General features: G+C 48.3%; 1 protein-coding gene across 1 annotated transcript in view; it reads right to left on the bottom strand.

Moving 5' to 3' along the window:
• The window catches only part of LOC133107754 (chloride channel protein 2-like), a 112147-nt gene that overhangs the window by 9599 nt on the left and 85236 nt on the right, over positions 1-17312 (bottom strand). The window contains exons 14-21 of the mRNA XM_061216910.1: positions 15271-15340; positions 14407-14517; positions 13536-13749; positions 8910-9043; positions 7773-7978; positions 6022-6136; positions 5328-5398; positions 4179-4241 (exon numbers count right to left, since the gene is read on the bottom strand). Coding sequence (XP_061072894.1) covers positions 4179-4241; positions 5328-5398; positions 6022-6136; positions 7773-7978; positions 8910-9043; positions 13536-13749; positions 14407-14517; positions 15271-15340 — 984 coding nt within the window. The remainder of the gene's footprint in view (positions 1-4178; positions 4242-5327; positions 5399-6021; positions 6137-7772; positions 7979-8909; positions 9044-13535; positions 13750-14406; positions 14518-15270; positions 15341-17312) is intronic.

Raw genomic sequence — 17312 nt, forward strand, 5'->3', positions numbered from 1 at the left:
GTGACCCTGTTACAGGGACAGACAGCTGAACTGACAGAACGTGCTGCTCCACCTCCCCCAGACAAAGGGCCTCCTCCCTGGCAGGGACAGTGGATAGGGGCTAACAGCTCAGATCAGACAGAGGGCCTCCTCCCTGGCAGGGACAGTGGATAGGGGCTAACAGCTCAGATGTCCTCCCTGTGCTCACACACACAGCTCCCCCTCCCACCCTGCCAGTCGATAGCACAGCGCTCTCCTCCCAACACCCGGCCAATAACCCGATCAGCACCAGCAGCCCGGCCCGCCGAGCGCGGCACGATGACACCGATCCAATCCCATCAGCCCCCGGGAGTCTTCCATTACGCGCCTCTCTCCCTCCCTGTCCCCATCTCACCACGTTCACACTTCACCTCCGCTTGCGCCAAACACAGCACAACACAAACCTCCCGTCGCAGAGAGCCCCGCACTCTCCAGCCCTGAGCCTATCCAGGCAGCGCGTCACACCGTTTCTACCCCGGATCGCCCGGGACTGGACGGGAACTGTGTTAGTGTGATTCTCTATCACGCGCACGCCAGGGAAATCCAGTCTCACGAACGGGGCACACACAGCCCGCTGAATGATATGGTAAAGCGCAAACAAAAGTCAAATTAAAGCGGCTCATGACTAAAACATGTCCGTGGCTGCCTCGCTGTCCGTGAGGAAGCAGGACACACAGAGGCCCCCTGAGGGACCAAGCCAGCACGGCAGAGGGTTCCTCTGTGTGAGAATACAGATGTAATTTACTCATCATAAATATTTCAATGCCAGGATATCAGTCATGCAGCAGCTGAGACGGCAAGATAGAGAGAGAGAGCGGGGGAGAGAGAGAGCGAGAGAAACGGGGAGAGAGAGAAAGAGACAGGAAGAGAGAGAGGTTGTGTGTGAAAGAGAGTTAGAGACAGCGAGAGAGAGAGAGAGAGAGAGAGAGGGGAAGAGAGGGAAAAGAGAGATGTGGAGAGGGATGGAGAGGGAGAGAGAAGCAGAGGGAGAGAGCAGAGAGGGATGAAAATTAGCTTTTTTCTCTCCTTTGACTGTGGAGTATATATGTGACACAACTAATTGTTCATATGTTGTGCATACAGCCTCTAGGGCCAAGCCAATGTTGAAACACCCTCAGAATCACAACAGAATTACTGCTAACAAGCACTGTGTTAGACCATCGGTACAGACTCATTAATAATCTGCCAGTGCTAATTAACAATAAACATCCAATGTTTTTGGCAATTAGGAGGGAGGTTTATTTCTGTAAGCACATGCATTTCTCAGGTTTACACATGATTATATGCAAATATTGGAGACCAACATAGTATGTATACAGCGCTTTACAGACTAAACCTGTTAGACTGCTGTTAGCAATAACAAACAGAACACTGTATATGACTGACATCTAATGAAGTGGCAGATATTTTAAAGTTGGAACTTTTCTCCTCCCTCCCCTGTTCCTGCTGGGCCCATATCCACAGCACACCAGGAAACCCAACCCTCAGAAGCACACTGCACTGTAAAAGGGGGTCCCCGCCTGCAACCTAGGGGGCTTTTTCGAGTCACAGTGCTCAGAGGGTGTGATGTGTTCTGATAACTGGTGTGTACAATGCCAAATAGCTCAAAATGGCCTCCCACATTCTATGGCTACTGAGCTGATAGTCCTTCTGGAGTGTCTGGTTAGAAACGTGATGATTGCAGCTTTATATCACCTCCCACTACTTTTTGACAAAAGTGAGCAGAATCTATGCATTCATAAACTCTATTTCACAAGCCAAACAACAGGTGTAAAATGCCACACAGGGTTAGCTTTTCTATGCATTATTAAGAAAAGATCACAAAGTATCAGTTTGGAATTCATCTTTTTGAAGGAAAACAATATAACAATAAAACAATGCATCTCTTATAACCTTGCAATGATAATTCATCTATTGACTCATGTTATTTCTTTAAAGTGTTCAAATTTCATCTGGAGAGGATGGTTGAATAACTTCAAGATCCTCCCAATCTGTTTAGAATAATAACCATCAGGCATCACAAGGGTCTGCTGAAGAAAGCAATTTGGGGAAAAATTGGATACAAATAAAAAGGCTTTATGACTTTGAAAATGAGACTTAATCATTTGTATGGCAATACCACACTGAACACAACACAATAGGGACCATATGTACTCTAAGAGATTATTTAACAGGGAACATTTTATTGCGCAACCTCGACTTGTGCAATGTGAACAATATCACACCAGCATCTGTTTTGGGTACACGCATCTCTTGTGTGAAGAAGGGCCAGGGAGCAAGACCAGTGCTTCAATGCTGGCAGTGTTTTGTACAGGTGTATATAAGGTTGTCTGACTCGACACAGACTTCATAAATACGAGTAAAAAGGGAAGAGAACTCCTTAGCGATTTCTGTGAAATGAGCTATACCGTATGAGCACATAATGTACTGGCTCATTATCTGGAGGAGTGCAGACTAAATGCGCGGCCCGGCGCTTTCCTTGAGAAAAGCCCCTCATCCATGTACACCAGCAGTGAGGTCTGACAGTCAGTCTTAGAGCTCTGCTCTCTGGCAGGACTCCAAATCCCAGAAGACCATTCTCTATGCAATTCACATTCTGATCAAACACCTCTTCCACCCCATTTACTGTCCAACAGAGCAGCTGTAGTGAACCCAGCACAGACAGGGCTCCCCCTCTCTGCCGTCCTTCTCAAAGTTCCCTTTCTCCACTGAACCGCTATATCGTTCCAGGCATATTTATCTCCACCTTTCTCCCTCCTTCCCATCTGCTTTTAATGATCTTTTCCCTCGAGTGAGGCTAACCCTTTTCACTCTGAAAGCCACGCATGCATAAACACAATAATAACCAAAATACATAAATCATATCACCTCCCGGGTGATAACAACAGTAAAAATAACACTGAATACGGAGCGTATGAGTGGTGGAATGCAGGCGCTTCACACACAATGTCAGGGAGAGCTTATAGGACCAAACCTTGAACACTGCCACAGCCACAGACCTAAGCGTCAACACGGCCGGCTCACAATGGTACATTCTTCTTACTTTTCTGGACTCAGGTGATGAACTCATTGGCAATGGTTGATTAAAACTTTCGGTAGATTGGACAATTGTATAGACATGCAGCATTTTGTCATTAATATATACACTTTTGATTGTAACGGACATGCATTTGGACTGGTCTGTGGACAGATTGCTGGGAGAGGCGAGGCCTCTGGGGGCAGGGGGTGGAGCAGCAGGTTGAGACCACACCCCCAGAGGCTGGACCTGAGTGATGAAGGGGTTGTGACTCAATGGGTGGATGGAGATGGGAGAGATGGACGAGGGCAACAACATGGAGGCCTGCAGCATCCCAGACCTCATCCCACTGTGTACTGTACATATTCATACAAACACGCACCCTAGTGCACACACACACTCATATACTCATATACACTCATCCTATAGTACACACATGACACATCAACACCTCAACCTCAGTACTACACACACCCATCCGACTGTACACAAATTCATACACAAACACCCTACCGGTGCATACACACACACACCGCCCTACAGTGGCAGGATGAAGCCGGAAGACTGCAGGGGAGCTCCAGGCTCCGCCTCCCTGTGGTGGTCTCTCATTGGACAATCTCATGACAAGGCTGATGGAACACAAACTGTGCTGCAAACCCAGTCCCTGAGGGACGTCACCCATCACAAAGCAGGATTATGGAGTCACCTGGAAAACTGCACTGAGTAAAACCCAGAACCCCCCCAAATCTGGAACATGGACTGAAGTAAAGAGAGCTGTTCCAGGTTTTACTCAGGGCAGTCATCAAGCAGTAGTCGAGCTTTGTGATCTCAGCCCCTGAAGACAGAAGCTTTCCACACTGCGGCCAACGCAGAACTGAGTGCCCATTGGGGGCTTTTGGGCTTGGTTTCCTATATGAGATCTGATCAATTTGGTCTGTTGAGGACTGAACGTGGTTGTCCTCAATGCGGTTGGGTTTTTGTTGGCGACCTGGTCAGGAAGGGGGAGTTCAGCACAGCGTGTCACGCGGGTACTGCACAGCCTGGATATTGAGGCCGGCCTGAGCAGATGGATTCTGGGGTATGATCAGCTGATTGGTTGATTGGTTGATTGGCGGATGCTCTGACTCCGTCAGGAGGTTCTTACCACGACGGATATCCTCACTCGCTTGGGCTTCCTGCTCTCAGGAGCCACTGAGCCATCGTTGCTCTTCAGCCAAAAACAAACAAGGGCATGAGACAAAGCGTTAACACAATGTCAACACAGCGCAGGGGAAACGCATCCCGCGCACACTGGGGATCCGAGAACTGAGGAAGTGGTCCATCCGGTGTGAGACGGACTTCCTCTGTGACAGCGAACATTTGTACTAAGAGATGAGGGATGTGGGGGATGAAAGGACAAGTTTGGGTTTCTGTTCCAGATCCGTGCCTGTCACAGAGCTCCAATGGAACATTTAAACACTGCACTCAGAATATCTGGTTTCCTCATACTAACAGATGACCCCAACACACAGTTTCCTAAAGTGATGATCCGCACAGAGAGTATTCCCAAAGAGATGATCCCGACAGAGGATATTCCCAAAGAGATGATCCCAACAGAGAGTATTCCCAAAGAGATGATCCCAACAGAGAGTATTCCCAAAGAGATGAACCCAACAGAGTATTCCCAAAGAGATGACCCCAACAGAGTATTCCCAAAGAGATGATCCCAACAGAGAGTATTCCCAAAGAGATGATCCCAACAGAGTATTCCCAAAGAGATGATCTCCAAATAAATGCTTTCCACAGAGATGATTCCCACAGAGATATAATCCCAAATAATTTATTCCCAAAGAGAAGGTTCCAAAGAGATTATCCCCAAAGAGATTATTCCCACACAAATAGAAATTATCCCTAAATAGAGGTGATTACCAAACAAATGATCCCAATACTGTACATCAAACCCAGCACAGTAGTGATCCCCACAGACAAGACATGATAGACAATATTCCCACACAAAGTGATGATCCACACACAGAAGAGAGAGAAACGGTCACACTACAGTGAGTGCAAGAGCAGAAGAGAGGACACAGCACAGAACTCTGAGGGCTCTCTGTGGGAAGGCTCTATGGCAGGCCAGAGCTGGGCTGGGGAACAGTGAGCCGAATGATCTCGGCTGGCAGGTGTGGAGATACCCAGGCAGCGTATCTGCACGTCTTTCACTGTGTGACTGGGGGACAGAGGCTGATCTGTGGACAGGGACTGAAGGTGTGTGTGTTTGTGCGCGTGTGTATCCACTCGTGTTAGCTGGTCTCACCTCCACAGCCTCGGCGTCAGGGTTGGCACAGAAGAGGCTCTTTAAAGCGATGCCAGTGCTGTCCTGCGGGCCTGTGAGGACATAAAATACATTTAGTCTGTGTGTGTGTGTGTATGTGTGAGTGAGGGAGTGTGTGAGTGAGTGTGTGTGTGAGTGAGTGAGGGAGTGAGGGAGTGTGTGTGTGTGTGTGTGAGGGAGTGTGTGTGTGAGTGAGGGAGTGTGTGTGTGAGTGAGGGAGTGAGTGAGTGAGTGTGAGTGTGAGGGAGTGAGTGTGTGAGTGTGTGTGAGTGTGTGTGTGAGTGAGTGAGTGAGTGAGGGAGTGAGGGAGTGTGTGTGTGTGTGTGTGTGTGAGGGAGTGAGGGAGTGTGTGTGTGAGTGAGGGAGTGAGGGAGTGAGTGAGTGAGTGTGAGTGTGAGGGAGTGAGTGTGTGAGTGTGTGTGAGTGTGTGTGTGAGTGAGTGAGTGAGTGAGGGAGTGAGGGAGTGTGTGTGTGTGTGTGTGTGTGAGGGAGTGAGGGAGTGTGTGTGTGTGTGTGGGAGTGTGTGTGTGTGTGTGAGGGAGTGTGTGTGTGAGTGAGGGAGTGAGGGAGTGTGTGAGTGTGTGTGTGAGTGAGAGAGTGAGTGAGGGAGTGAGGGAGTGAGGGAGTGAGTGTGTGAGTGAGTGAGTGAGTGAGTGAGTGTGTGTAAAGGACGTACTGGTGGGGGACTCCACAGTGACCCGGTCCACTACAGAAGGTCTCTTCAGTGCTGGTTTCAGGGGCTTCTGCGCACCAGGCCGTGTAGGGCTGAAGGAGGACTCCTCTGTGGAGATCTACAGAAAAACACAATTTTATATGAAGATGCTCGCTCGCTCACTCACTCACCCTCACCTCACTCTCACTCTCACTCTAACACTCACTATCATGCGCTCATTTACTAGGTCAGACTGACTTTCTGCTGCAATGCATCTTCTGGAGGACCACCTCTTATCGAGTGCACGATTAAATTTAAAAGTTTGACAGGAGCGGGGAAAAGCAATTGAGGAAAATGTGAATCTGGCAGTGAGGATTAAGGTATAAAAGATGGCTCTCCTGCCGGATTACCTAAATAAACAAAGAGGTCAAAGGTTAATACACCCTCTATTTATCACTTTATAGAACCCCTAACTCCTACCCCTCCACTTTCAGATAGAGGCAAACCCAACAACACAAGCAGAGGTGACCAGGCTAACTGGGTCAGTGGAAAAACCAAAAAATAAGACAGTCTCAAGTATTTTAGTCTTATATTTTGACTTAAAAATATAGAAAAGACAAAAATATTACCAATGAGGTGAGACCGTTTTACTCAATTTAAGATTTGCCAATGGGGTAAGAAAATGTCAGTTATACTCAAACAGTAACTTAAAAAAAGCTAATAGTTTATTACTAGAAAAAAAAAAAAAAAAGACTAATTTAAGTCTCCTTTCCCCACTAAAAGTGGAGGGGCCGGGTCTGTAGAGAGCTCCAGGAGGAGTGTGGGGAGGGAGGCGGCGGGGTAAAGCCAGGGAAGAAGGGGGAACATTAATCACATCCTACAATCAATGCTACAGCCCCTGGGGGGCAGGTTCTGAGCCGTGCGGGGGTGTTTTGGGCAGAATGAAGCAGAGCGAGGGAGAAACGAGGCTCGCTCTGCGCAGTACGGACAGGGCTAGCAGGGACGTGATGAATGGCTCCATTCCCCCGTTCTGTAAGTCTGGGGGAAAAGCGGGGAAGAGCGTCTGGACGGCGTCCATCTTGCGCGTTCGCCTGCTGAGAAGTGCTGAGTGCGCGGAGCGGGCCTGATTACTCGCCCCCGGAGCTCAGCCATCGGCATTCAGAGCACAGACACGCTGAGGAACCAGCTCCACACACCACACACCCCACTCACACACCTTTTCTACCGGCCTTATACCTGCCCCTGAAATGAGCTCCTTACAGGACCCCTTATCCCCCTATGGGAGCCTATCGGCGTTGGTGTGTGTGTGTGCGTGTCTGTTTGTGTGAGTTAGTGAAAAAGAGGCATTAATTAGAAAACCCTTTTAATAAAAACGTTATATACACTGTACATAAACGCAGTCTATTTACCATTTATCCTACTCTTGTTCTCACCCCTACTCTCACATGTTCACACAGTAAAAAAACCCAAAAAAGTAAACCTCAACAAGTATTGTAGTCTTGTATTTAGACTTAAAATCTTTTCTGCCAGATGAGACAAAAATATTGCCAATGAGACAGATTGACTAGTTTCAAGGAATAAGGAAATGTAACAGTAACTTAAAATCTCAAGTACAAAATATTGGCTTGTTTTAAGTGTCATTACAAGACAAAAACGCTTAAGTTTTTGCCTACACTCCCATACACCCGCTCTCTCTGTTCTGTTCCCCTCTCACCTGTCCCCATTCCACCAGGCCCCTCCCCAGGCCCCAGGCCCCTCCCCGGGCCCCCGCTCACCTGGAAGCGGACCTCCTGGCTGATCCTGCGGACGGGCTCCTCCCCCGCGGGCTGCTCGCCGCCCGTCTGGCTGGTGGTGGAGAGGCGCTTCTTTATGGCCTGAGCGCGCTCGCGCACGTACTCCAGCCTGCGAGGACGGCCCAGCTGCTGCGACAGCAGAGACTGCAGCTGAGAGCGCTCGATGGAGCCCAGCAGGATCATCGAGTCTGAGGGGCACAGAGGGGCACAGTGCAAAAAACACTTCACACGCATTTTTCACTCAAGTACAAAATATCAGCTCGTTTTATGTTTCTTTGTGCTTGACAAGTGAAATCGTTTACCCCATTGGCAAATCTCAAAATTAGTTAAACTGTCAAACCTCACTTGTGTCTTATTTAGCAAAAAAGTTAAATAAATAAGACTTTACGTCTCAAAATAGGACTCAAATACTTGCTGAGATGGACTTATTCTTTAGTTTTTGCAGAGTGCACAGAAGGATATGCTTGAAAGAAAGAGGGGGGAAAAAAACAGGCCGCTAGAGATCTTCTGGCAGAGATCCAGGTAAATAAAACTAAAGTGAAGTACTACAACGGCTACAGTACAAACAGCACAACAGACTATCGGCCTTGAGTTATGTAAGGCCTGCAAGAGGGAACAGGTGTGTGCTCCAGAGTGTGGAGCAGCTGGCCAACTGACTGTCCCCCCTACACCCCCGTAAACACCCCGTCCCCCGTCTACCCACGTCCCGGAGTGCTCGCTGGCCTCCAGACAACCTGGAGACGCCGCTCAGGGATGAGACGCGACGTCAAATGGATAATTTATCTTTCGGTGAAAAAGAGTTGCGCGCCATGTCTGCGGACAAAAAGTTATGCGCACTCGACAGGCGTGACGTCAAGCTGACGCTTTCGAGGGCCGAGACGAACGGGTCTGAGGAGAAGCTGGCAGAAGACGGCTTGGCGCCGCGTCGGCGCAGAATAAATCAGCCTTAAGGCCCCGTGTTCTGCTCTCAGCAGCCTGCTCCTGACCTGCGGGGACTGATGTCAGCATGCCCCTCCTCCTGAGCGAGCCCCCAATCCCTCCCCTCACTCCTTCACCGCACTTGCCACCATGCGCACCACCCTTCCTCCCCCACCCGGCGTCCCTCGCTCTCGGCCTCACCTCCGGCCTCCACCAGGGCCAGGGTCTTGAGGTGGCCGGTCAGGAGCACGTCGTGGAGGTCCCTGTAGCAGCAGTTTAGCGTGATGTAGCGCACGTCACGCACCATGATGTCCTCCACGCGGATGTTATACTTCCTGGAAGAGGGAGAACAGAAAGATGACCATAGAGATCATAGAGAAAGATACATACATAGAGAAAAAGGGGGAAGAAGGAAGAGAGGGAGAAGGAGTAAGGGTGGGAGGGGGAGAATAGACGCAGCCATGCTATCGATCGAGGAGTACGTAGGCTTCACAGATGAGCCAACGGAAGAGGACGTAAACGATGACGGCATTGCATGGACAGTAGCCACTGCCCCCAGAGAGGTGACTTTGCTTCCGGATGCCATTTCAGCACATTCTGAAATACATTAAAAATACATCCCTCTGCCTGCCTGCTTCTGCCAAGCTGAGACCTTACTGCACCACCAGTCAGCCAGCGGCTCCTGGTGCCAGACCCTGTCATTACAACTGTGACCCCAACTAAGGGGCAAAGGCCAGAGGTCAGAGAATAAAAGTCCTGCCGTGTGTTTCTTCCACCCGTGAACTCACCGATCTTACCTGTACCTCCTTGCTACAGCATTGCGCCAATTAGCAAGTCCAGGTGAATGGAACAAAATTCCCTTTACTGGAACTGCTAGTTCTACAACTACTACAACTACACATTTCTTTTATAAAAATTCTCACCTATTCTCCTCCAAGCCAGTCTCACCAATACTATCTAAAGGCCAGCACCCGGCCCTTTCACTGATACCCAAACTCCCACTGCTCGCCATCGACAGCCCTACCTTAGGCAAGTGTCTGCCCTTTCTGACCAATGTAAAGCACGGATTTAACTGTGCCTTAACCCCATGACCCCTTCACCCCGTATTTTAAACACAATGTTCAGACAAGCACACCGCCTGGAGTGCAGACTACAGAGCAGAGGGAGTGAAGGAGGGGTAGAGGAGAAAGAACAGAGGAAGTGATGGAGAGGTAGAGGAGAAAGAACAGAGGGAGTGATGGAGGGGTAGAGGAGAAAGAAGAGGGAGTGATGGAGAGATAGAGAAAGAACAGAGGGAGTGATGGAGGGGTAGAGGAGAAAGAACAGAGGGAGTGATGGAGGGATAGAGGAGAAAGAACAGAGGGAGAGATGGAGCGATAGAGGAGAATGAACTGAATGTGCTAAGTCACACTCCCTGCCTGGGTGACCCTCCCTCCGAGGGCAGGTGTCCCCAGCCTCCCCCATTAATGCAGCACCATGGGCACTTCAACAGTCAGCTACAGAAAATCCATGAGGCATGCCTGTGTGTGTGTGTGTGTGTGCGTGTGTGTCCGTGTATGTGTATTTGCATGCTCGTGTGCCTGCATACTTATAAACGTGTGCGTACGTGCGTCCATTTTTCAAGAGTGTGTGCGTGTGCGTGTGCCTTTTGCAATCACGTGTGCAGGTGCCGTTGAGAGCTCCATCTAAACAAATACCCAGAAATAGCTTGAAGGCAGCTTTCCAAGCTTTCCAGTCCCCCCTGTTCTCCCATAGCACATCAACCCACGCACCAGCCATGCAGCAAGAGAGTGTGTGTGCGTGAGAGAGTGAGAGAGAGAGAGAGAGAGAGAGAGAGAGAGAGAGAGAGAGAGAGAGAGAGAGAGACTGAACAAGAGAGCAGGAGAGCGGGTTCCATCAGTCCATCCCCGGAGGGAGACATGCTGAGGGTGGAGAGATGGGAGATGACGGAGTTGGGCAGAAAGCCACCCCACACAGGTCTGTTGCCCCCTCACAGAACTTCCCACCCATCCGAGAGACCTGAGAGTGGGCTTCAGCTCCCTCTCCTACGCCACGGGCAGACTGGGACGCTCCGCGCCAGGCCCGCAAACAAACGCTTCCGTACACATTTTTAAAAACGCTAACAAAAACCAGCATTCGCGCATACGCCAGTAACAGCGGGACACACACACAGTCCCAGGCTCACAGACGAGCCGGCAGAATGACAGCCGCACATCACACACGCAAAAGCCACCAGAAAACCCGCGAGGAATATAAAGGAGGCGCGTAGCCATCGGGACACTCTCGGTGCGCGTATGTTTGTGTCGTCCTGAAGCTCCGTCGCTGTGTACGGTACGCCCGGACACGGGGTGATTGTGTAACTCCCTGCCGTTGAGAACGATCAGAATGTCAATGAGGCGATGAGAGGGGGGTTATACAAGAGCACCGCGCTCAGGCTGGAGAGCCGCACGGACCGGCTGCCTCCGTCCCTGCAGCAATCCCACTCCCGCGCTCTCTCTCTCCCCCCCTCCTCTCCACACCTCCTCCGCGCGCTAATGCTTCCAGCGCTCTCAGCAGCATAAATAGACATAGCCAATATTACATAACCCATATAAGAGGAGAGAAGGTTTGACACAACGCCACGCAGGACAAGTGCCAATTTGCAGAGAGTGGCGTACTGCAGAAAAGCCCATGGTGCACCTGGGTTGGAGAACAAAGTGCTGCTGTCTGTATAGCCATTGGGTGGAGGGGGCCAGAGAGGCAGGTGGGACAGGACTGGTGTAGTGCACAGGGGCACCATGGGAAGAGTCGAGCACACAGAAAGGTGTGAGAGGTTTGTCATGCACACACACACACACACACATGCGCACAGAGACACACACACAAATGCAAACACACACGCACACACACACACGTGGGTTCACACACCCGTGCGCGCACACACACAAACAATCTCTTACTGACTCGCTCTTTCACACACACACACACACACACACACACACATTCAATTGCAGGCACACACACACACACACAGACACACACATTCAATTGCAGACACACATACACATACACACACACACACAGACACACACATTCAATTGCAGGCACACACACACACACACATTCAATTGCAGGCACACACACACACACACACACACACACACACACATACACACACAACGCATGCAAGCTTGCTCACTCGCTCAGCTCAGTCACCAGAGCTTAGGTAGAGTAATGACTGTGGAAGTAATAACAGAATGAATGAAGTGTCAGAAGCCCAACAGCTGTAACTTGCAGTAATGATAAACAAGCTGTAATAATGTTTAATACACAGGGTTATAACACACACACACACACACACACACAGAGACACAGGCAGACAGATGGAGGGACAGACGGACGGACGCACACACCAGCAAGCAAGCACGCACACACACACTTACACACGCAAGCAAGCAAGCAAGCACACACACACACACACACACACACACACAATCGCACACGCACACACAAATACACACACGTACACACGCACACACACAATTACACACGCACACACTTGAAGCACTGCTAGCACAGCTAATGCTCACACATTGTATACTCCTTAACATGCAGCCAAAAAGCCCCTGCATGAACACTACCTTCGCTATGCATCAGGACAGAAGCTAGAAGATGGAAAAACACAGGAGATGTAAGGAGACGTGAAGGGGTATCAGAGCATAGGACCGATCCTCACACGCCAAACAAGCAAACTAGGACTTTACTAAATAAATTAGGAGATTACTAGAGAACTAACCCACACTAACACCATCCAGCCTCAGGACAGCCCCATTCAAATTAATTCAATTAGAACCAAAGCATAACCCAACAAAAACAAATTTACACTACCTATTGGGAAACTCAAGCAAAAACTGTTATTTGGCCCTAAACTGAAAACAAACTGGCAGAATACATGACCACAGTGAAAAACCATGAACTGAGAAAAACCTTGCCGAAGTACAGACTCAGTGATCACAGCTTGGCAATAGAAGCAGGTCGATGCAGGCAGCAAATTAGACATCATTTCTTCCCCGAATTCAAAAGACAGGTCCACAACTTCACAAACCTCCCTGAAAGTTTCTGCCAAAACCCGTGCGCAGAATATCCAGCCACCTGCCACAGCTGGAGAGATTATTATCATTATGAAAGGTTTCTTTATTATTAAGATTCTCCTTTTTATTATTATTGTTATTTTTATTTTATTAATGAATATTTTATTATGTATTTATTATTCATTTTCAGGATTACTATTATTCACCTGCAACAGTGTTGTTTATATTTCATATGTTGCATTGTTGTTTAGACATTCATTGTTTTTTAAAGCTCTGGCAACGCATGTACTGCATTATGTCATGCCAATAAAGCATTTTTGCATTGAATTGAGAGGGAACATGAGGGCAGCGGAGAAGCAGAGCGCGAGGGACACAGAATCTCTGAGCGACCACGGAGAACTGGGTGGAAAGTAGGTGAGTAGCAGCCGCCAGGTGATTCCAATAAGAGACACAGAGAGAGTGCCATCTCCCAGAGTGCTTTAGGGCACAACCCAGCCCTGCTGCAGCCCTGCACCAAATCTCAGGGGTGGAGTTACAGCCAAAAAAGGCCATCAAACTCTGTGAGGGGTCAGTGAGAGAGGGCACTTCCTGGGTGGGGTTGGGGGAGGGGGGGCAGAACAAGGATCAGTTGGTGGCCCCAGCCCAGCTCATGGAGGTAGGGTTAGGGTTAAGGTTAGGGGTTAGGGGTTAGGGTTAGGGTTAGGGTTAGGGGTTAGGGGTTAGGGGTTAGGGGTTAGGGGTAGATGGACAGACTCACTCGTGGTGGCCCCAGCCCAGCTCGGGGAGGTAGGGCAGCTTCTTGATTCGGATGATGGAGTCGTACAGGGAGGGCTGCAGGCTCTGGGCCACGGCGTTGGCCAGGATGACCGCGATCATCACCGGCAGGATGTGGGAGATCTGCCCGGTCAGCTCGAACACGATGACCGCGGTCGAGACCGTGTGGGTGACCGCCCCCGACAGGGCGGCCGCACCTGCGGATCGAACGCAAAGCGGAAAATTACGCCCGGAAGCTCGGAGCACTCGACTGACCCCGGCACAGCCTGACTCACACATTCACACACACTCAGCCACAGTCCAGGGCCAGGAGGGAGAGGAGCAGGGGATATGGAGGAAGAGGATGAGTGGGTGGGTGTGAGTTCCTTCATCCTTCATCAGTGAGACCCATTATTTATACCTTCATTAGAATAAAAAGCATAAGGACACATTCACACATGCTAATGAATATTCCTCAGCAAAGACACAGATGAAGGGTAGTGATGTCACAGACCAGGCAGGTGTATTTAAAGGTGAACAGTTACAAAAAAGTCAGAACAACAACTGGCAGATCAAAGAAAACCTTCCACAAATATCTTGCAGTATATGGAGGGTTTTTGTCATCTGTTTTTGTCATCTCTCACACTGAAGCCCTGCATGACTTGTGATTGGACAAACGGTATGACACTTCTAGTGACTGACAAATGGGGAGCTCCTTTTGCGATGCATGATTCGAGCACTGTGAGGAGACTCTTCTTTCAGAGAGGAGAGGACCAGCTGGAAGTGTGGAGGCATGCGTGGGTGGGTGTTGCGTGCAGTCCTGCATGCGTGTGTGTGTCATGCGCTCTGGCATGTGTGTGTGCGAGGGCACTCACCCACGACGGCGTACCCGCCAGGTACTATGGGGTAGATTTTGCCATCGGAGTGAATGCCATCAGGGAACCAGGCGGCCATGCTCTCCCCCACGAGACGCCCAAACGCTGCCCCTGAAACATGCACCATACACAGGGGTTAGAACACGCACCCGAGATTATAACACACATGTACATGTACACATACAATACGTAACACACGACAAATACAATACAATACATAACACACAACAAATACAATACATAACATACACATACAATACATAACACACAAGTAAACATACAATACATAAATACACACACATACAACACAGACACATACACATACAATACATAACACATGACAAATACAATACAATACATAACACACAACAAATACAATATATAACATACACATACAATACATAACACACGACAAATACAATACATAACATACACATACAATACATAACACATAAGTAAACATACAATACATAAATACACACACATACAACACAGACACATACACATACAATACATAACACACACGTACACATGCAAAACATAGACACACACAATACATAACGCACACATACACATACAATACACAGACAAACACCAATCTAACACACGCAGAGGTAACTACGGTAAAGTACAAAATCACACACAAAGGTGCTCATGGATAAACAAACAGGCCTCAGACCCAAGAAACAGGCCACACACACACACACACACACACACACACACACACACACACACACACACACACACACACACACACACACACACACACACACACACACACACACACACACACACACACACACACACACACACACACACACACACACACACACACACAACCAGCACAGTGAAGAGGACGATTACCGATGACGAACACGGGCATGAAGGCTCCGCAGGGCACTGGGATAGTGGTGGCCAGCGCAGACATCCAGAACTGGGGAGAAGGGACAGGACAATCAGTCTCAGTACACCATTTTGGAAATGTGAGCTGGTCTGACATGTCCCAGGCCAATAACACAATCCACTGTTCGCCCAAAACACTCCTACAGTATCTGATTATAATACTGATATTTCAGGGAATTCATTCGGTATTCAAGGCCAGGAACTTTCACCTTTATTAAAAGCTGTGCCTTGTGCTCTTTCCAGCATATTTAAATGACTGCAGGTTGTACACAAAATCAAAGCATATAAAATAGTGCAGGGTATAATGCACAGTAAATTTTAGATTAGATTACTGCATACCCTGGTGGAAATCCCAGCTCAGGTCCAGCCAGGTTTGAGCTGGTCCAGCTGGTCAGAAGCTGGTTCCGGCTGGATTCCATCTCAGCCTAGCAGCTGGAATTTCCAGCAGGGTAATCTCAGCCTCAATCCCATTGCAACTTTATTACCAGACCATCCACACAAATGCACTGGCACAGCATAAGCAAGCATACGCATATAAAACTAGCAGAATTATACTCATCCAAAATAAGAAAATAATAATGCTGACAGTACAAAAAAGAATTACTTATGTCTGAGACATTTTCTCAGCATGTGAGCAGTTGAACACATTTATGCGTACATGTGTACCCAACATCGATTTTCTAAACATCGATTTTCCTTGATTCAAACATAAAAAGTGTAACTAATTGTCCTATCAGTATAATATATGGGCCAGTGAGATTCCAAACATACGTTTTTGATGCCTACATCAATCTTACCTGTAATTAAACTGTAACAAAAATAAATTGAGCTTTGGTCAATAAAATTCATCACCAACGCAGCGATTTAAAAGCTTGTCAAACACAAAATGTAATAATATAAATTCACACTGCAGACGCACTGCAGATACACTGCAGGCGGTGCACTCAGTCACTGGTGCTGGTAGCTATACTGCAGAATTACAGAGGTTTACAGCCAGACAGGAAGATACCTCAAGTTCGCACACAACATTTCTGTTGAAGAGTTTTTCAAGGAAAGTAAAAATTTTCTCATACTGCCATTTATATTATAATGTATATTACGTAAGACTTACTCTAGAATATTAAATTCTATTTTATCATTGAATATATTAAAGATATATTTAAAAAGCCACACATAAAAGGGGCACAGCTGGTAATCTACAGCACATAGTTGCTTGGGGGTGCCAAGTCTCCCATCAGAGGCAACCTCCATGCCAACAGGTTTTCTGGAAGGGCTGCCAGAAAAAAGCCAATAAATGAATAAAAAATAAGCATCTGGGGTTTCTGGCCATGCCTGGGTATAGCTCAATAGTTGTTTCATTCATTTTATACAGTCTGTTTCCGTTCATCTTTAATAAGGGTGTGAATAATACACACACACACACCATACTAATCCTCAAAGTAATGACGCTTGGTTAGAAGCAACATGGATGTCGCTTCCTTTATCCAGTTGGTTTTTATGACTCGTTTCACACATTAGAATCCTCCAGAACAGAGACAGACAGAGATTATAAAAGGGACACAATAATGAGCACAGTCGCTGAGCGCCCTTGTTTATTCCTGACCTCTTCCCAGAGCGACAGGAAGCCCTCGTCAGGGCGACGATTCAAGTGGCATTCTGGGATTTAATTTCGCGAAAGTTCCAGAATGAACTCCAGGTGTTAACAAGGTATGTCTGGCAGATCTGATTGGAGGGCACCAACAGAAGGTCCTCTATTAATTTGGCGGAGAGCGCGCACGGAAATGCCACCAGTGACACGGTGCTAATTGCGCAGACATTTGCAAGCACACGCCAAGTGGAACATAGCAGCACAGCGCTACTGAACTCTGACAGTTGTTTCTACGGCACCGTTCAACCTCGCCAAAGCTGAAAGACAGCCGCACGTAAACACAGACTAGTGAAGGACACACAAAACAGTGATAAGAGCCCCTTTTAAATGGCACACACACACCTGCCGCGCCTCA

This window comes from Conger conger, chromosome 13 (genome assembly GCF_963514075.1).
Source record: "Conger conger chromosome 13, fConCon1.1, whole genome shotgun sequence".
NCBI classification, from domain to species: domain Eukaryota; kingdom Metazoa; phylum Chordata; class Actinopteri; order Anguilliformes; family Congridae; genus Conger; species Conger conger.